The sequence below is a fragment of the Martes martes genome (assembly GCF_963455335.1).
Source record: "Martes martes genome assembly, chromosome: 17".
NCBI classification, from domain to species: domain Eukaryota; kingdom Metazoa; phylum Chordata; class Mammalia; order Carnivora; family Mustelidae; genus Martes; species Martes martes.
Genome location: NC_137905.1, coordinates 53,088,139 through 53,108,361, shown reverse-complemented (window position 1 = coordinate 53,108,361; position 20,223 = coordinate 53,088,139). Strand labels below are relative to the sequence as shown.

General features: G+C 49.8%; 1 protein-coding gene across 1 annotated transcript; it reads left to right on the top strand.

The window, feature by feature from the left end:
• Positions 1-1,274: 1,274 nt before the first annotated feature.
• Positions 1,275-14,587, top strand: SIGLEC5 (sialic acid binding Ig like lectin 5). Its single transcript, XM_080827628.1, has 9 exons — positions 1,275-1,340; positions 1,422-1,802; positions 2,023-2,301; positions 2,547-2,594; positions 3,173-3,430; positions 3,513-3,803; positions 4,032-4,131; positions 5,124-5,205; positions 13,299-14,587. The coding sequence occupies exons 1-9, from the start codon at positions 1,304-1,306 to the stop codon at positions 13,554-13,556; spliced, it is 1,734 nt and encodes a 577-aa protein (XP_080683754.1). The 5' UTR covers positions 1,275-1,303; the 3' UTR covers positions 13,557-14,587.
• The last annotated feature ends 5,636 nt before the right edge of the window (positions 14,588-20,223 follow it).

Sequence of the window (20,223 nt, the reverse complement as noted above, 5' to 3'; positions counted from 1 at the left end):
GCGCTGTAACTGACCAGCGGTTCTGTCTGCCTGCACCTTTGAGCTTTCCTTACTGGCTTCTCTGCTGTCATTGGGTCGCCTTGGTCATGGATCATCACGGCCAAATCTTTTTCTTTTTTAACATTTTATTTATTTGGTGGGGGGGGGCATGAATGGGGGGTAGGGTCAGAGGGAGAAGCAGGCTCCCTGCTGAGCAAGGAGCCTGATGCAGAACTCTATCCCAGGACCCTGGGATCATGACCCAAGCCGAAGGCAGAATAAGCTCCTTTTCCTTTTCAGACGTTCTTCCCTGCACAGCTTGGAAATCCTTCGCGCCCCAGAGAAGTCACTCAGGAGGCATCTTTCTGAGGTTCCCAGCTCAGTCATTCATTTGTTTCCTTGGCAAGCTGACTGCCGGAACATTGCAACTGTTGCAGATTTTCCTCTAGTTGCTTGAGTCCCACTTACCTCCTCGTTGGCTCATCAGATTCTTTTTTTTTTTATTATTATTCCTTTTTTAAAGACTATTTATTTATTTATTTATTTATTTGAGAGAGAGTGAGAGCATGAGAACGGAGAAGGTCAAAGGGAGAAGCAGACTCCCTGCAGAGCTGGGAGCCCGATGCGGGACCCGATGCTGGGACTCCGGGATCATGACCCGAGCCAAAGGCCGTTGCTTAACCAACTGAGCTACCCAGGCGCCGGCTCGTCAGAGTCTTTATCTGAGCGGTAGATCCGCAGATCTGCCGGATGCGGCTGCTGTGGGTGTGGATGACCGTTGAAATCCTGGAGCTAGGGCTCAGCAGGCTCCGGGTGTGATCCGTGTCCAAGGGACTGTAGGACATGATGAGGAACTAAGACCCAAGGGCCCTGCAGGGCGTTCCCCGAAGCAGCCCCAGGACCGGACGCGCAGGCTGATGGCGAACTGGGAAGAGAAAGGGCCGGGGGAGAGGCTGAGGCTGGCTGCACCCTCCCTGTTTCTCTTTTCTAGCTGCTCTGGCCCTTCGCTCTGGCCCTTCTGACCTCACTCTCGATTTAAACGTCATTTGGAAGGTGTTCACATCCAGATTCACATCTGGACAAGCATCCCAGCCTTCGGGGTGGGGGGAGGGCTTGGTGTTCTCACCTGCTATGTCAGATGCGGAGGTGAGACATGGTAATTTCTCAGCTCCCTTCCCCCCTCCGGGCCCGGTGCTGCCCAAGTTCCCTTTCTGCAGTGACCACAGCTCTGACAGGCAGCTTCCCGTTGGGGTTTCCTTGGCCTCACCCCCCGATTTGGGCCATTTCCTTCCCCTGAGGCCCCTGAACGCCGGCTGGTGCAGACATGGTGCCCCTGCTGCTGCTGCCCCTGCTGTGGGGGGGTAAGTGGACCAAGGCGGGGGGCTGGCGGGCCACAGGTGGGGGTGCGCCGGAGCCACAGCTGAGCCTCGGTTTCCCCGCAGGGTCCCTGCAGGAGGACCCGGGGTACAAGCTCCAAGTGCTGGACACGGTGACAGTGCAGGAGGGTCTGTGTGTGCACGTGCCCTGCTCCTTCTCCTATCCCTGGCGCTCGTGGCCTACCCGTGAGAGGCCCTACGTGTACTGGTTCCGGAGTGGGGACCGCTTCTATACCTCTCAGCCTGTGGCTACAAATGATCCAAAAAAACCGGTGAAGACAGAGACCCGGGGCCGGTTCGACCTCGTCGGGAAGCCCTCGGAAAACAACTGCTCCCTGAGAATCAGAGAGGCCAGGAGGAGCGACCAGGGACTCTACGAGTTCCAAGTAGGGAAAGACTATGGCACATACACTTACAGAGATAAGCAGCTGAACCTGCAGGTGGCAGGTATGGCGGGGCCCCAGGAGAGCTCTGGGACGCGGAGCCCCCTCTCAGCACAGGAGCAGGACACCGGAACACTCCCTGCTCCAGGGCTGGGGGCTGGGATGGTGGGAAGAGACATGGGGGCCCGGGGCCAGCTTGTGCCCTGAGGCCCTGGTCCCTGTCAGGGTCACAGTCTGGGTCCCCAGCTCCCTGGGGCCCAGGCGCCTGCCTCTGTCCTCCTCAGCCCTGACACAGGAACCCGACATCCACTTTCCGGAGCCCCTGAAGTCCGGCCGTCCCACGAACCTGACCTGTAGTCTGTGGGGCTCCTGCGAAGAAGGGAGACCTCTCAGCTTCTTCTGGGTGGGGGGTGCTCTTGACTCGCTGGACCCCCAGACCCTCCGCTCCTCGGTGCTGACCCTCACCCCGCGGGTGCAGGACCACGGCAGCGACCTCACCTGTCAGGTGCACCTGTCAGGAGGTCAAGGCACCGTGGAAAGAACCATCAGGCTCAATGTCTCCTGTGAGTGGTGGCGGGAGGGCTGGTCCCTCAGGGCAGGGGGGACTCTGTGTGTGTGTGTGTGTGTGTGTGTGTGTGTGTGTGTGTGTGTATGCACATGCACCTTGGGAGTGTAGGTGGGGAGTGGACAAGGACAGCATTCCCCACTCTCCCTGCGGTCCCCTGTGGTCCCCTACCCCTCCTTGGGTGCTGGGTCATCTCCATCCCAATCTTCAGGTCTGAGGCAGGGCCTTATCTTTCCATCCCAGACGCTCCCCAGAACCTCACCATCAGCATCCTCTCCAGCAATGTCACAGGTAGGAAAGAACCTGTCTTCTTGGGGACTGGGACCTGGCCCTGGGGTGGGAGTAGGGGGTCAGCTCCCAACAAAGGGGAGGACATCATAGCTTGAATGGGATAAGCTAGGGGAAAAGCAAAAATAAAACTCAGCAGCCCGCCACGTCCCACGGGTGCATCACCTGCCTTCCCACGCACCCACGCTCACACGTGCACACACGCACACTAACTGCTCAAAGCCTGTTTCACCTCACGAGTGGCACGCCTCTGGCTTCCCGCCTACCCCGCCACCCCAGCCTCCACCATCCTATTTCCTGTCGCGTTCGCCGAGTGACGCCACCAAGCAGTCCAGCATGTCCCAGTGGGACACTGAGCCTCCGCTGAAGATATGAGGCCCAGACATATGAGGTCAAACTCTTTGGGGTGTAAAGCCAGCCTTTCGGCCCTGACGGAACGGAGTCGTTGGGTCAAGGAAGGAGAGGGAAATGCCAACCAGTTCCTGCGAAGGAGGGAGGAAGGAGACTGCCAGCCTCCCACAACGGGAGCGGGTGCGCTCGCTCGCTCTCTCTCTCTCTCTCTCTGCATCTCTCTCCCAAAGCCCTGAAGACTCTGGAAAACGGCTCAACCATTCTCACCCAGGAAGGCCAGACTCCACGGCTGCTCTGTGTTGCTGATGGCAACCCCCCAGCCCAGCTGAGCTGGGTCCTGCAGGGACAGACTCTGAGCCCCTCCCAGCCCGCAGACCCTGGGATCCTGGAGCTCCCTGAGATACACATGGAGCATGAAGGAGACCTCACCTGCCAAGCCCAGAACCCGCTGGGCTCCCGGCAGGTCTCCCTGCGTCTCTCTGTGGTCTGTGAGTGTGGGGACCCCTGGGGGCAGGCTGCCCGGGGCCTGGGGAGCAGAGGCACCGCTGACCCTTCCTCTTCCTCCCGCAGACCCCCCGCGGCTGCTCAGCCCCTCCTGCTCCTGGGAGGGCGAGGGGCTGCGCTGTAGCTGCTCCTCCCGAGCCCAGCCGGCCCCCGCCCTGCGCTGGCGGCTGGGGGAGGAGCTGCTGGAGGGGAACCACAGCAACGCCTCCTGGACCGTCACCTCCACCTCCAGCTCTGTGGGGCCCTGGGCCAACAGCTCCCTGAGCCTCAGTGGGCCGCTGGGCTCTGGCCTCAGACTCAGCTGCGAGGCCCGGAATGACCACGGGAAACAGAGCGCCGCTGTCCTGCTGCTCCCAGGTCCGGGAGCTGTCGGGGGGAGGGGGGGCAGAGGTGTAGGAGTGGGGAGTCTGGATCCTAGAAAAGAAGGTCTGGGGGTGGGGCTGGGGTCTGCACAGGGGGCGACTGGTGGGATAGGGTGCTGCTCCGTCTCTGGCCTAAGCTGGTCCTTCAGCAAGTTCTGCGAGGAGGTAGGAGAGCGTGAGACAGAGTCCCGAAAGTGAGTCTCACCACGCCTCTTCCCTGCAGGGAAACCGGTGTTCCTGGCAGGAGCCGTGCCCGCAGCTCTTGGAGGTGCTGGTGCTATGGCTCTGCTGTCCCTAAGTCTGTGCCTCCTCTTCTTTTGCGTGTAAGTCAATGTCGGGGGACGTACAGGGAGTGCGGAGAGAGGTCACTCAATCCCAGAAATGCAGAGCTGAGTAGAGTAGCTCCAGGGGGCATTTCTTCTGGGGGATAGGGGCTGCATGGAGATGCCACTCCCACACATTTACAGGGTACAATTCAGTGGCTTTTAGTGTATTCAGAGCTGTGCATCCATGACCACAATTCTAGGACTTTTTCATCAGCCCCCAAATGAAAAAGAAACAAAAGAAACCCTTTTCTCCTTGATTTTCATCCTGGCCCCAGCCTCCCCCAGCCCTAGGCAACCGCCAGTCTATTTTCTGTCTCTCTGCCTTTGCCTCTTATTGCGGACATTCTGTGTTAAGTGGAGTCATGCAACACGGGGTCTTTCGTGACTGACCTCGTTCACTTAGCATGTCTTCAAGGATCCTGCATGTTGTGGAATGTGTCAGTACTTGGTCCTTTCTTAAAAAAAAAAAAAGATTTTTATTTATTTATTTGAGAGAGAATAAGCACAAGTAGGGGGGAGAGGCAGAGGGAGAAACAGATTCCTCACTGAACAGGGAGCCCAAGTGGGGCTCGATCCCTGGACCCTGGGATCATGACCTGAGCTAAAAGCAGACGCTTAACCAGCGGAGCCACCCCGGCACCCGATACCTCATCCTTTTTTATCTCCATACCATTGCAAGGGTGGAGCCCGTTTTGTTCATCACTCATGTATTGATAGACATTTGGATTGTTTCTACATTTGGGCTGTCACGAAGAACGCTGCTATGACCACTCGGGCCCAAGGGTTTATGTGTTAGGGGCATCTTCAGTGATGAAGTTGGTTCCGGCCAAACCTCTGCTCACCCAGGGGGACGGAGTGCTTACGTGCAGGTCAGGAAGGTCTGAGGTCTGAGGCTGGTTCCGGGGTCTGGACGCCCTCTCACCAGGGAGCAGGCAGCCGGCCCATGTGAGCCCGAGCCGTGGTTGCAGCGTGCTGCTTTCTCCCCTTAGAGTAAAAGCCCACAGGAAGCAAGCATCCAGGAGCCGAGAGGGCCTGGGTGACGAAGATCCCGTCATGGGTACAGTGGCCTGGGTGAGTGATGCTGGTGTCCTCTCGTGCAGTTGGGGGGCTTGTTGGGCTTGTCCCTTCCGAGTCCAGATGGGGCTCCCAGTGTTTCCCCGCCCCTGTTCTGCCCTGGTCTCCTGGAAGGACACCTGGGAGTTGACCTCCCTTCTGTTCTTCACCTTCATCTCCCAGACCCAGTGGCCCTCTGGTCACCTCTTGTTCCATCCCCGCCGATGGGCCTTTTCTAGACACAGCCTGATGGAACATCTCCCAAAAGCTATTGCTTTCCAGCCATTTGGGAGTTTCAACGATGTTGTTTAGAGAATCGAGTCACGTTCCTTGGTCTGATATTTAAAGTCCTTCTAGAGGTCTCCTTGATGGCCATTCCAGCCTTGGTCCTTGCTGTGGTCCAGCCACACTGGCTTTCTCATGGTCTCCATACACACCTGCTCCCCTACAACTTGGAGCCTTTCCGTGTAGTTCCTCCAGCCTCCTGTCCCCATTTCCACCAGACCACCCCGTGTGATCGCCCTTCTAGCGCCAGTACCAACACCTTCTGCTCAGGGAAGCTTTTGCCATCTCCCTCCCTGCCAGTGTCTGTGTCTCTCCCGTAGAGAGAGCTCCGTGTCCATCCCTGTCTTGAGGGGCACCTTACACAACATCACTGCCTTTGCCTGTCTCTGCCCTGTTGTATTTGTGACGTCTTTGCCGGCAGGGGGCTGCAGTTGTCTCTCACTCCATCCATGTGCAACATGTGCCCTCTCACCTCTTACAAAATTGCACCCGTGTTGCCCTAAATGGAGTTATCCAAAATGCTTGATTCGTGACCAACCCCTTATCGCAGGAACAGGCGTTGTTCATTTGTGCTTATGCCTTCTGTTCATGGTACGATAAGCAGCCGTGACCCTACTATCCAACCGAAGACCTCAAACGCTGACCCTAACTTCCGTCCGCTCAGGTTTCTCTGTGACCCCATCCCCAGGAACCACTGCTGAGTCTTTTCTTGCTAGCGTCATCCCAGGGACGTATGCCTGAAAGAGTTGCTGTTTACTTTCATTGCTTCTGCACCAACAAAGGTGGTCACGTTCTGCGCATTCTTCTTGGACTTGCTCTTGTAGACCCAGCGCCGTGAGTTACGTCATGGAGAATCATCTGTGTTGCAGGACGTTGCTGCTGTCTGTATCATTTTATGATTATGTCTATTGCCTAAGGTCCTGTTGCTGGACATTTGAGTTGTTCCAGATGTTCTGGGTCATATCTCATTGCATTCACATGCAAGAGTTTTTCTTCACTGTTACATAAGAATTTAATTACTAGGTGGGAGGGTATGTGAATGTTCTGATTGACAAGGTTTTCCAGAGCAAATGCATCCGTTTATATATCCATCTATGCCTATCAGATGTTGTTTGTCTATAATCTCTGTAGCGCTTGGTTTTCTGATTTTTTTTTTCCATCTCACTCTCTCACTCTGGTATTGATTTGCATTTCTTTGGTTGTCAGTGAGGATGAAAATGTCTCTGCCTTCACTGGTATATGAACACCTCCTCTCTAAAATGCCCGGTCCCTTCGGCAGCCCATTTTCCTATTGGGTGTTTGACTTTGTTATTGAATTTATTGGAGAGTTTTATACATTTTCCTACTACTTTTTTCTCCATTACGTGCATTGTAAATACCTTCTCCAGTGAGTAACTTGTCTTCACTTTTTAAAGGTGACCTTGATGAAGGTTAGTTCTTAATTGTAATGTAACTGTATTCAACAATCTCTTCTGTTGAGTGACTTTGGGTCTCATTTAAGAAAATCTTTCTTATCCTAGGATTAGAAGGATATTCAAGTATAGTTTCTTTGAAAAAAAGAAAAAGATTTTATTGGGGCACCTGGGTGGTTCTGTTGTTAAATGTCCGCTTGCTTTCAGGTCATGATCCTGGAGTCCTGGGATGGAGCCCCGCGTTGGGCTCCCTGTCCAGAGGGAAGCCTGCTTCTCCCTCTTCCACTCCCCTTGCTTGTGCTCTCTCTCCCTGAAAAATAAATAAATAAAATCTTTTTTATTTAAGATATTATTCATTTATTTGACAGAGAGAGAGAGACAACAAGGGAGGGAACACAAGCAAGGGGAGTGGGAGAGGGAGAAGCAGGCTTCCCGCCAAGCAGCGAGCCTGATTCAGGGTTCTATCCCAGGACCCTGAGATCATGACCTGAGCCAAAGGCAGACGCTTAAATGACTGAGCCATCCAGGTGCCCCCTTTATTTCATTTTTTTTTTTTTTAAGTAGACTCATGCCCAATATGGAGCTCAAACTCACAACCCCGAGACCAAGAGTCACATGCTCTACCGACTTGAGCCATCCAGGTGCCGCTGTCATACATCAGAATTCTATACATGTGTGGGCCTCTATCTGTGGCCTGTACTCTATTCCAGGGGTCAATTTAACTGTCCCTGAGTCAGAACTGTCTCTAGAGGCAAGGCAGCAGAATCTAATGATTCAAGACCAAGTCCTGATATCTGATAGAACAAGATCCCCTCCTTAATTTTCTTTAATAAGGTCTTGGCTATTCTTGGTCTTTTGCTGTTCTGTTTTTTTTTTTTAAGATTTAATTATGTATTTATTTGACAGAGAGAGACACAGCGAGAGAGGGAACACAAGCAGGGAGAGTGGGAGAGGAAGAAGCAGGCTTCCCACTGAGCAGGGAGCCTGACATGGGATTCGATCCCAGGACCCAGGATCATGACCTAAACTGAAGGTAGATGCTTAATGACTGAGCCACCCAGGCATCCCATTGCCAATCTATTTAAACATTAGAACTAGTTTATCACATTCCAAAAAGTCCTCCTATTGGTGTTTTTATTGGAATTACATTGAATCTGTAGATCAACTTGGGAAGAATTTACTTATTTATAAATTCAGGTCTTCTTGTCCACAAAAACAGATATTAGTTTCTGTTTTTTCCAAGAAAGATGTAGAATTCCTTCAGACAATTCTTGCAAACCTTTTATTTTACTTCCTTCATAACTAGCTTTGTTAGTATTACAAATGCTATCTTTTTAAAAATGCATTTTTTGATCATTCATCAATGATACACAGAATGAAAACATTTATTAAAGATTTGGGGCGCCTGGGTGGCTCAGTGCGTTAAAGCCTCTGCCTTCGGCTCAGGTCGTGATCCCAGGGTCCTGGGATCGAGCCCCACATCGGGCTCTCTGCTCAGCAGGGAGCCTGCTTCCCCCCCTCTCTCTGCCTGTCTCTCTGCCTGCTTGTGACCTCTGTCTGTCAAATAAATAAATAAATAAATAAAATCTTTAAATCTTTAAAAAAAATTTACTAAGTGTTGGGATGCCTTGGTGGCTCAGTTGGTTGAGCGGCCAGCTCTTGATTTTGGCTCAAGTCATGATCTCAGGGTCATGAGATCGAGCCCTGCACCAGGCTCTGTGCTCAGTGTGGAGTCTTCCCCTAACTCTCTCTCCCTTTCCTCCTCCCCCCACCCCAGCTCTCACACACATGCACACAGGCTCTCTCTCTCTCTCTAATAAATAAATAAATCTTTAAAAAAATTATGAAGCGTTAGGACACCTGGCTGGCTCAGTGGGAGGAGCATGCAACTTTTGATCTCCTGGTCATGGGTTCAAGCCCCATGTTGGGTGTAGAGATTACTAAAAAAAAATAGTAATAATAATAAACTTCAAAACATTTATGTGAAGCATTTTCGAATTTTAAAAAATTACAAATTGGTGTGTCATTTAGATTCTTATTGGTTTGGTAGCGGGAGCATTTTTAGATCTACTCATAACCCTGCTGCACCACAGTTTTACAGAGAGATACCGTCTGAAAAATTTGTGATATTCTTGTTTTTAACCCTCATGGCTAGCTGAATCAAAGTAGCTGAATTTGATGCAAATGTAATGTCGCTTCCTTCAAGAATCAGCTCGTCCTTTTGGCTTTCAAGTACTGCATCCTCCGCAGACATATATTTCCTCTAAGAGATTTCGTATTTCAGTAAGTGACCCAGTCTCCTGAATCAGTGGTAGGAAAGTGAGCACACTCAGACTCTGTTTTCTGGTCACAGAGGTCTGTGTCACAAGGAGTGTGGGTAGTAGGTGGTGTAAGAGTCAACAGTAGCCAGTTCCTTAACGTGTCCATGCAGCTTCTCCTTCTACTTTCTACCGTGGTGGGGCCGAACACCCCTGCAGAGTTCTTCTGCGGATCCACTGTAAATGTTCGTCTCTTCCCAGTGACACCCAGCTCTTTGGGGTGCTGGTCTGGATGCTGAGAATTGTCTTCGTTCTCTCTGTAGATGCAGCAACGCGTGAAAAGCAATTACAAATATATTGATCTTATTTTCTTCCAGCTTGCTAAACTCTCGTGTTAGGTTTTTTTTGTTTGTTTGTTTGTTTTTTTAAGATTCTATTTTTAAGTAATCTCTACACCCGTTGTGGGGTCAGACTTACAAACCCTGAAATCAAGAGGTGCATGGTCCACCGACTGAGCCAGCCAGGCACCCCTAAGCTCCCTTGTTAGTTCTAATAATTTGTATATAGACATTGAAGTATTTTTAACAGGTTTTAAAAAAAATTAACATGTAATATATTACTGGTTTCGTAGGTACAGCTCAGTGATTCATCGGTCTTATATAACACCCAGTGCTCATTACATCACACGTCCTCCTTAATGCCTATCACCCAGTTACCGCATCCCCCCACCCCTGCTCCTCCAACAATCCTCAGTTTGTTTCCTACGATTCAGAGTCTCTTATGGTTTGTCTCCCTCTCTGATTTCTTCTTGCCTTTTTTCCTCTCCTCCCCTATGATCCTTTGTTTTGTTTCTTAAATTCCTCATATCAGAGAGATCATATGATAATTGTCTTTCTCTGACTTATCTTGCTTAACATAATACCCTCTAGTTCCATCTACGTCACTGCAAATGGCAAGATTTCATTTCCTTTGATGGCTGCATAGTATTCCATTGTGTATATATACTACATCTTCTTTGTTCATTCATCTGTTGATGGACATCTAGGTTCTTTCCAGAGTTTGGCTATTTTGGACATTACTGCTATAAACATTCGGGTACATGTGCCCCTTTGGATCACTATATTTGTATCTTTAGGGTAAATACCCAGTAGTGCAACTGCTGGGTCGTAGGGTAGCTCTATTTTCAACCTTTTTAAAAAAAACATTTTATTTATTTATTTGACAGAGAGAGAGACCATAAGGAGGCAGAGAGGCAGGCAGAGAGAGAGAAGGGGAAGCAGGCTCCTCGCCTAGCAGAGAGCCCGATGCGGGGCTTGATCCCAGGACCCTGAGACCATGACCTGAGCCGAAGGCAGAGGCTTAACCCTCTGAGCCACTCAAGTGCCCCTATTTTCAATGGAGGAACCTCCATGCTGTTTTCCAGAGTGGCTGCACCAGCTTGTCTTCCCACCAACAGTGTAGGAGGGTTCCCCTTTCTGCACATCCTTGCCAACATCTGTCGTTTCCTGACTTGTTAATTTTAGCCATTCTGACTGGTGTGAGATGGTATCTCACTGTGGTTTTTGCTTTGTATTTCCATGATGCAAGTGATATTGAGCACTTTTTCATGTGTCTGTTGGCCATTTTAACAAGCTTTTTTTTTTTTTTTAATTTAAAAATTATCATGGGGCACCTTCTGGCTCAGTAGGAAGAGCCTGCGACTCTTGATCTCAGGGTTGTGAGCCCACATATTTTAGAAATACTCTATCCTCTAGGTTCCATTTGTTTCAATATCCCATTTTCTCCTTTCTTAAAAAATTAGTATCTCTCTTAAAAAATTAATATCTCTCTTATATCCAACAAAAAACTTTAGTGTTCTTTAATATAGCTCTTGTTCTCCTTTCCCTCCACTTTCCAAGCTGTTGGTGCTTTTTCTAGATCTTCATTTTTCATTCTGGGTTATTATGAACATACTTAACATTTTTTAATTTGGTCTTTTAAGATATAGCCACACAGGGGCGCCTGGGTGGCTCAGTGGGTTAAAGCCTCTGCCTTCGGCTCAGGTCATGATCTCAGGGTCCTGGGATCGAGCCCTGCATTGGGCTCTCTGCTCCGCAGGGAGCCTGCTTCCTCCTCTCTCTCTGCCTGCCTCTCTGCCTAGTTGTGATTTCTTTCTGTCAAATACATAAAATATTAAAAAAAAAAAAAAAGATACAGCCACACATTTTACTGGGCTATTTTGTCACCTTTGTATCCCAGATTTATTGCAGCGTTTTCAGGTTTTGTTACTTTTATTTGAATTCTTCCTCCCAATATGCTTTCAATACAGGTTTTCTTGTGTTAAGACTTCTGAGGACTTGTGTGTTTGAAAATTTTTTTTCATGCTCCTACATTTGAATTTCATTTGGCAGGATATAATTTCTAGGATCAAACTGATGTTCCTTCAATGCATTATTTTATTATTTTATCTTATTTATCCTTTAAGGAGTCTTTATACCCAACATGGGACTCAAACTTGCAGCCCCAAGATTAAGAGTCACAAGCTCTACCCACTGAGCCAGCCATGCACCCTCTTCCTTCAATGCTTTCAACACTACTCTCTTGTTTCTTGTACCCAGTGTTGCGGTTAAGAAAGGTTATGTCTGGGGGCACCTGGGTGGCTCAGGTGATTAAATTTCTGACTCTTGATTTCAGCTCAGGTCATGATCTCAGGATCGTGACGTCTAGCCCCATGTCCGGCTCTGTGCTCACTGGGGAATCGGCTTAAGATTCTCTCTCCCTCCACTTCTGCCCCTCCCCCTGCTTGCACACATGTGCTCTGTCTCTCTCTCTCAAAAAAAAAAAAAAAAAAAAGGAAAGAAAAGAAAAAGAAATATTATGTCTTTATGAATCTTGCACATTTCTAAGTGATCCACTCATTGTCACTGGAAACAGTTACATTTTTCTCTTTGGTTTTGATATATATATATATATATATATATATATATATATATATTTTTTTTTTTTTTTTTAAGATTTTGTTTGTTTGTTTGACATACACAGAGAGAAAGAGCAAAGAGTCCCCACACAAGCTGGGGGAGTGACAGGCAGAGGGAGAGGGAGAAGCAGGCTCCCTGCTGAGTAAAGAGCCCGATGCGGGGCTTGATCCTAGGACCCTGAGATCATGACCTGAACTGAAGTCAGTCACTTAACCCACTGAGCCACCCAGGTGCCCCCAGTTTTGGTATTCTTAAGATTTACTGTGCTGTATTAGGGTATGTGGTTTCCCTGCTCTTTTTAAAAACTTTTTTTAAATTTTTTATTATTTTTTTAAGATTTTATTTATTTGACAGAGATCACAAGTAGGCAGAGAAGCAGGCAGAGAGAGAGAAGAAAGCAGGCTCCCCACTGAGCAGAGAGCCCTATGTGGGGTTCGATCCCAGGACCCTGAGATCATGACCCGGGCCCAAGGCAGAGGCTTTAACCCACTGAGCCACCAGGTGCCCCTCCCTGCTCTTTTTAAAATCTTCCATTTGTGGGGCCCTTTTCAGCTGAGTTGGTTTATCTTTCTTCAGTTCTGGGAATTTTATCTTTATTTTGTCTGAGTATTTCCTCCTCTTTTTATTTCCAATAACACAACAGAACTCATTTTGTTCCTGGCCCTGCTGGTGTCTAGAGGGCAAGTTACTTTACCTTCCCCCACCTCAGTCTCCCTAATCTGTAAAATGGGGGAAATCAGTATCCTTCCCACTGTGGGGATTAAACGTGATTAGTAAGCCTTCAATATGGCCTAATCAGTCGTAGCATTACAGAATTTTATTTTATCTAAATTTTTGCCTTACAGAATTTTATTTTATTTTTTTAAGATTTTATTTATTTATTTATTTGAGAGAGAGAGCATGAGTCGGGGGAGGGACAGAGGAAGAAGCAGGATCTCTGCTGAGCAGGGAACCCGATGCAGGACTCAGTCCTGGGACTGGGACCCTGGGATCATGACCTGAGCCGAAGGCAGATGCTTAACCGACTGAGCCACCCAGGCGCCCCAGCATTACAGGATTTTAAATGGATGAGTGTAGCGTTAAATGGATTCGTAGGAAGTGTGTGTGAATAGGAGGATGAAGGAATGAATGAATGAATGTCCCATTATCCCATACTTGCCTTATGCCTTCTCTGACTCCCTTGTTTCTCCTTCACTCAGGGTTCCAGGCAAAAGTCCTGTCCAGACAGCCCCCCAGCCCAAGCAGCCCCTACCGGGGATGCCCCTCCGTCAGGGGAGCACCAGGAGCTCCATTACGCCTCCTTCAGCTTTCACGGGATGGAGCTGAGGGAGCCTAAGGGTGAGGAGGGCGCCAGCACCAGCGAGTACTCAGAGATCAAGACAAATGAGGACTGCTTAGAGCTTGGGGCTGGCCCGAGGAATCACAGCTCCTGGGGGAGAGGAGAAGTCAGGCACTAATCAGCAAAGCATGTGGACCTCTGCGGCAATATGAACAGGAGGGACTGGCCGAGCGTCCCCAGGTAGAGCCGACTTGGGCTCTAATGTAGGCTGCCAAGGAAGTCACTTCATCTTTCTGTGCCTCAGTTTCCCGTTCTGTAAAGCAGAGATCACGCATTCTGCCTCAGAGGTGGTTGTGGACATTAAAGAAATTAACACACAGAAATCAACCAACAAAAGTCCCATCTCAACTGCCTTACCTGTGCTCAGTACCTACTGCTCTCTCTTCTTTGGACAGAAAAATAATTGGCAAGTTACCCTGAGGCTCGGGATGACCGGGCCCGGAGCACAGGGTAGCAACCTGCTGGTGTCATTCTCCTTCCCAGAGCTCTTCAGGGCCTCCCCAGGGAAAGACCAGTCGCTCAGCCTGGTGTTTGCTTCATGACATATGTGCCTCTTATCATCTCTGTGGAGTCTTCTCCTCATCCCACTTGTACCTGTCAATTCTTCCAGCACATTCCTTCACGTCCTGACCTCCAGTCCCTTCCCTGTCTCATGGATGGGCCCCACAGCGATGTGTCCAGCAGCCAGAGAGCTGACCCCGGGTCTCCTGCACAACCGCCTTCAAGGCTCTCTAGCCTTAGACAATACATCACGAGCATTGGCTGCCCCCGGCTTTTAAAGTCCATCACGCCCTCCCTGCTAGCTACTGTTGGAAAAGAAACCACAGACCCTAAGTGGAGACACTTGCCCCCACAACTGAGCAAACCAAGAGTAACAGCAGTTTCAACCTCTCCCAGAAGTGTGGCCTTTCAACAGAGGATCTGAAATTTCCTGATCAGCCCTGATGAGGTCACCAGCAGGGTGAGATCTTCCCCCAGAAGATGGCCCGACCTGAAAAAAAAATCTTTTCTTTTGATAATAACTCCCTCGCCCCACCCTCCTGCCTATTAAAACTTTCCCCTACATGCAGCCCCTCGGAGTGCCTGTCTCTACGGGAAGGGATGCTGCCCAATTCAGGAGTCATCGAATAAAGCCAATTATGTCCTCAGATTTACTCGGTGGATTTTTTGTTCCTTGGCCCCGCTCATCTGCACTTCTCTCTGCTTTCTTCCTTACAACCTCTGCGTTGTTCCAGCCCACGGCTGTGCAGTTTGAGATCCCTGCCCTGGAGGCCCTGCCTCTTCGCTTCACCTCGCGTCCAGGGGCTGGTCCTTCGCACCTGAGTCCTTGCACGCACCGTGGCTCAGAGCCTGGACGGAAGAAAGAGCTCATTCTCGCCTCTCCTCTGAAGTTGAACTAACTTATTTTTTTTTTTTCTCAAGAAAGCACTAAAACGAAAGCAGCTGAAACTTCCCCGGCAGCACTGTCATGCCGGTGCCCAAAGAGCTTTTCTGAGCTTTCCTGATCGTAAGTGCCTGACATTAAGCTTTTAGTTAAGGTACAAAATGGAAATTTTTTTAAAGGCGGTAGGGCAAGAAAGTTATAGCACAAGAAAAGGATTGGTCCAGGCTAGGCTGCTTTCCCTTGTGTGGGGAGGTGAAGGCAAGGGGTCTCCTCCTAAGATTACCTCATCTTCCTTTGAGGGATGGAGAGGCCCTTGTGGCAGACTCTTAGGCACTGATCAGAAAATTCCTGACTGACCAGCTAGGACTGCGTCTCTGGGGAATGACAGAGGATGTCAACGACCTTCACTTTGACCTCAGTCTGTACTTTTTTTTTTTTTTTTTTTGAAGTAGACTCCATGCCCAGCATGATGCCCAGCCTGGGGCTTGAACTCACCACCCTGAGATCAAGACCTGAGCTGAGGTCAAGAATTGGACCCTTCACGAGACTGAGCCACCCGGGTGCCGCCTCAGTCTATACTTTCTAATTGATTAAGTTCTTCATTCCAGCTTATCTCTGAGCTCAGGCAAGAGACCTTGGAGGAGGGCGGAGCATCCCATGATGGGAAGTGAAACTCCCCCCTCAACCAATAAGCACTGCCTTGAGCCGGTGAGACCCAGTAGGACTGACCCCAAGACAACCATCCACCAGACCTATCCTGACTAACAGCCATGTCCCCACTGCTCTTCCTCACGTACTTTCTTTTCTTTTTTTTATTTTTAATTTTTATTGTATTTTTAAAATATTTTATTTATCTATCTGACAGAGAGACAGCAAGAGCGGGAACATAAGCAGGGGGAACTGGAGAGGGAGAAGCAGGGTCCCCGCCGAGCAGGGAGTCTGACGCGGGGCTTGATCCCAGGATGCTGGGATCATGACCTGAGCCAAAGGCAGATGCCCAACGACTGGCCCACCCAGGCTCCCCTTTCTTTTTTTTTTTCTTTTTTTTTAAGAGAGAGAGAGAGCACGAGTGTGTGCGAGGGGTGGGAGTGGGGAGGGAGGGGCAGAGAGAGAGAGAGAATCTCAAGCTGACTCTGTCCTGAGCGTGGAGCCCGATGTGGGGCTCAATCGGACAACCCTGAGATCGTGACCTGAGCTGAAATCAAGTCGGACCCTTAACCAACTGAGCCACCCCGGCACGGCCCACATTTTCCTCATATAAACTCAGGAAGATTTTCAGCACTCTGAAGACAGTCTTGGAGACATTAGTCCGCTGTGGTCCCTGGAGTAAATTCCTGCCTTGTTTCACCACCGCTTGTGTCTCTGCCTTTGGAGTGGCTGAACCGATCTGTTTGGGACTCCTGGAGCCAGCTGCTCCTGTACTCCTGAGCCCTGGTGATAGGAGACTGAAACTGCAGTTAGGTTTTTTTTTTTTTTTTTTTTAATTTAAAGAGTTTTATTTATTTATTTGACAGACAGAGATCACAAGTAGGCAGAGAGTCAGGCAGAGAGATAGAGAGGAGAAAGCAGGCTCCCCACTGAGCAGAGAGCCCGATGCGGGGCTCGATCCCAGGACCCTGAGATCATGACCTGAGCCGAAGGCAGAGCCACCCAGGCACCCCTGCAGTTAGGTTTTGTGTTAAGTCCCAGTTTGGGGATTTGGCCTGAATGACACTATTTTTTTTTAATTCCAGTATAGTTAATGTACAATATCATATTAGTTTCAGCTGTACAGTACAGTGATTCAACAGTTCTGTACATTACTCAGTGCTCATCATGGTACGCGTACTCTTAATTCCCTTCTCCTATTTCACCCATCCCCCCACCTAACGCCACTCCCTTCAGTTCTCCATAGTTAAGAGTCTGTTGGTTTGTCTCTTTTTTCTTTGTTCATTTGTTTTGTTTCTCAAATTTCACATATGAGTGAAATCATATGGCATTTGTCTTTCTCGGACTTATTTCACTTAGCATTGTACTTTGCAGTTCTATACATGTTGTTGCAAAAGGCAAGATTTCATTCCTGTGTATGGCTAATATTCCACTGTATTGGAATATTATTGGAAGATTATTAGAAGATTTTGGCTAATATCCCATATCTTCTTTATCCATTCACCTACCAGTGGACACTTCGCCTGCTTCCATAGTTTGGCTATTGTAAATAATGCTGCAGTAAACGTAGGTAAATTCTGAAACATATACCTTTTGGAATTAGTGTTTTTGTATTCTTGGGGTAAATACTTAGTGCGATTACGGATACTACGGTAGTTCTATTTTTAACTTTTTGAGGAATCTCCATACTGTTCTGCACAGTGGCTGCACCAGCTTGCATTCCTACCAACAGTGCAGGAGGGTTCCTTTTTCTCCACAGCCTCTCCAACACTTGTTGTTTCTTGGTTTTGGTTTTGTTTTGTTTTAGGAGCACCTCGATGGCTCAGTCGGTTAAGCATCTGTCTTTGGCTCAGGTTGTCCTTGTCCTGTCTTGTCCCTGGGGTCCTGGGATAGGGCCCCGAATCAGGCTTCCTGTTCAGGAGGGAGCCTGCTTCTCCCTTTCTTCCTTGCTCATTCTCTCTCTCTCTCTGTCTCTCAAGTAAATAAATAAAACCCCGGGGGGGGGAGTTTATTTTGTTTTAGTTATCTCTACACCCAAACTGGAGCTCGAACTCACAAACCTGAGATCAAGAGCCGCATGTTCCACAAACTGAGCCAGCCAGGTGTCCCAGGGTTTTGTTTTGTTTTGTTTTGTTTTTTAATAAATTCCTGCACATTCTTCCCCCTCATGCCCAGCTTCTTCCCCAGTCCCCTGCTTCTCCATAGCTGGCCTAAAAACTACCCTCTCTGAAGGTCACACTGAGATCTTAATTCTTAGCGGTGGCCTAATAAGCTTGGTAGCTTCCCTAAGATACGACGTTCTCTGGGGAACTTCCTCTTCTAGGGACATTCCGGTGGCAAATGCAAAGTGAAATCCACTGTTAATACTCATGAGCATGTTGCATGTTCATTAGCAGCAGAGTCTCCTGGACCGCTTGGAAGATGGCACAGGGGCTGGTCCTTGGAGACATGATCTTGATCCCTTTAGACTCCCCCCCGCCCCATGGAGGTCTCTCCTGCCGTCTGGGGCCGCCATCAGTCCTGGACTACTGTCAGATAGTCCTTATCTGATAAGAGAAGTCCTATCCCTTACAAATAAGACACCTCCTCACCGTGCATCATCTCCTTTTCCGGGACCAGAGTGCCATGGATTAAGGTATCCCTCTCTATGGCCTCAAGCATGTGTGGGTCGCGAGCCCAGCCTCCAAATGTTCATCAACGATGTGAGACCCTGTGACAGTTGCTTACCACTTCGAGTCTCATTTCCCACTCCGCCAGATGAGAATTGTTAGCCAGTCCTCTCTAGGGGTGGTCATGAAGGTTCAGTGGGGCAATGTGCAGAAAGGCACAGCCCTGAGCCTGGCACAGGAGGAGCTCCAGTGAACACCCACCTCTTTCCTATCCTCTACTGGAGGGGAGATCTGGGCACAGACTTGCTACTGTTAAGTGTGGTCCAGGGCGCCTGGGTGGCTCAGTCGTTAAGCATCTGCCTTCAGCTCACGTCATGATTCTGCGGTCCTGGGATCAAGTCCCCTGTCAGACTCCCTGCTCAGCAGGAAGCCTGCTTCTCCCTCTCCCTCTGCCGCTCCCCTCTGCTGTGGTGGGCATGTTCTCTCTCTTTCTCTCTCAAATAAATAAATACAATCTTTTAAAAAAAATAGTTTGGGTCAAAGGCCAGCAGCATGACCATAATCTGGAACCTCAGAGAAGACCTTGTTCCTCCCTGTCTCTTCGCCAGGCTGGCACAACGAGGTCCAAAGAATGTTAGGGCAACAAGAGGGCTGAGGGAAAAAGCACAGAGATGAGCCCAGCCCACTCCCACCACTTCTTCTGGATCCTCCTTGCCAGGAGGGACCCAGCCTTTCGGAAACCGCTCCGACTTAGGTGCCCTGCTCGCCTAGAGCTCGGGAACTTGTGCCTGTGGATTGGGGTCCTTGGCAGAGTTGGGGCGTCCTGAACTCACCCAGCTTTGCTCCAGAACCACGGACAGCGCCAACCCTTGGGCGGTGAGGTCTCCAGGTCTGGCGCTGTAGGTGGAGCGCCCCCTGGAGGCAGATCCCTGAGCTGCCTCAGATGCAGACAGGCGGGCTGGGGAATGGGCCTGGTGTGATATCCTGTCCTAGGGGCAGAGGTAGTGGCCAAGCGTCCCCCTTTCCTCTGAGAACCTCCTCATCCTGGGGGCTTAGTTAACGTCAGAGACAAAATGCACTTCTCACAGAACACGGGATGCCTTGCCCCCCCAGGGCTGACTCTGCCTTCACGCCCTCCAGAAAACCTTCTCTGGGTCCCATTCCTCCCCTTCCTCCCCTCACTTACCATGTGTTGATATTTGCTTGTGCTTTTTAAAAAAGATTTTATTTATTTGTCATAGAGAGCACAAGCAGGGGGAGCAGCAGGCAGAGGGAGAAGCAGGCTCCCTGCTGAGCAGGGATCCAGATGTGGGATCCTAGGACCCAGGGATCATGACCTGAGCTGAAGGCAGAGGCTTAACCAACTGAGCCACCCAGGTGTTCCTGCTCCTGCTTTTAATCCCTGCCTTGTACCGCCAAGGAACTCGATGACAGCGTGATTTGTGATCCTGCTCTGTGCTTGGTGCCATGACAAGCTCTGATTCAGCTCCATTGAAGGAGTGAAGCCTCAGAAGTCAGGTTGAGATGTTATGTTGGGAGCCAGTGGGTCACAGAGATAAATTCTAAGTTTTCCTTCATTTTATATGAAAGGTAAATATTCAGGTCTCAGTCAGGCCTCGAGATGGGGGGAAACAGTGGTGGGTAAGGAGGGAAGATCCAGTAAGTACCATAGGGGAGGCCTCATGGAGCTAAAGGAAATGCTGAGGTTAGGACTCATTCTGAAGATGAGTGACTTGTCGGGCCCCAGGGAAACAAGAACGAGCCACACACAGGCCCTGAGTTCAAACTGACAGCAGAAACCTGCAAACATCACAGGCAAGTCTGGGGCCGGGGCCAGGGCCCCAGCTCTCAGTTCTAGTGGTGGGCGGGCCCTAGGGACCCCTGCAATGAGCCTGGGTTCAGCCTTGCTTTCTGGAGGCTTCGTGTCTGACCAAGTCTGGGCTAAGAGCCAGAATGCAGAAAAGATTCAGTTTCAGGTAAGTCCTGGCCCCCAGACGCTCCTGCTCTGAGAGAGTGGTCCAAGAATCCTGAGCGGACAGGGACACCCCGCGTCCATATTCTGAGGGGGAGGGGTGTGTGGAATGAACTTGGGATGAGGCAACGTGCGTGGGGAGTGCGAGGGGAGGGGCCCCCGTGACAGGTTA

Excerpts from the sequence above, each read along its gene's own strand:
- SIGLEC5 (XM_080827628.1), top strand. The coding sequence starts at position 1,304 with ATGGTGCCCCTGCTGCTGCTGCCCCTGCTGTGGGGGG. Across the intron at positions 3,431-3,512 it reads CCTGCGTCTCTCTGTGGTCT|ACCCCCCGCGGCTGCTCAGC; the intron begins GTGAGTGTGGGG and ends TTCCTCCCGCAG. Across the intron at positions 3,804-4,031 it reads CGCTGTCCTGCTGCTCCCAG|GGAAACCGGTGTTCCTGGCA; the intron begins GTCCGGGAGCTG and ends TCTTCCCTGCAG.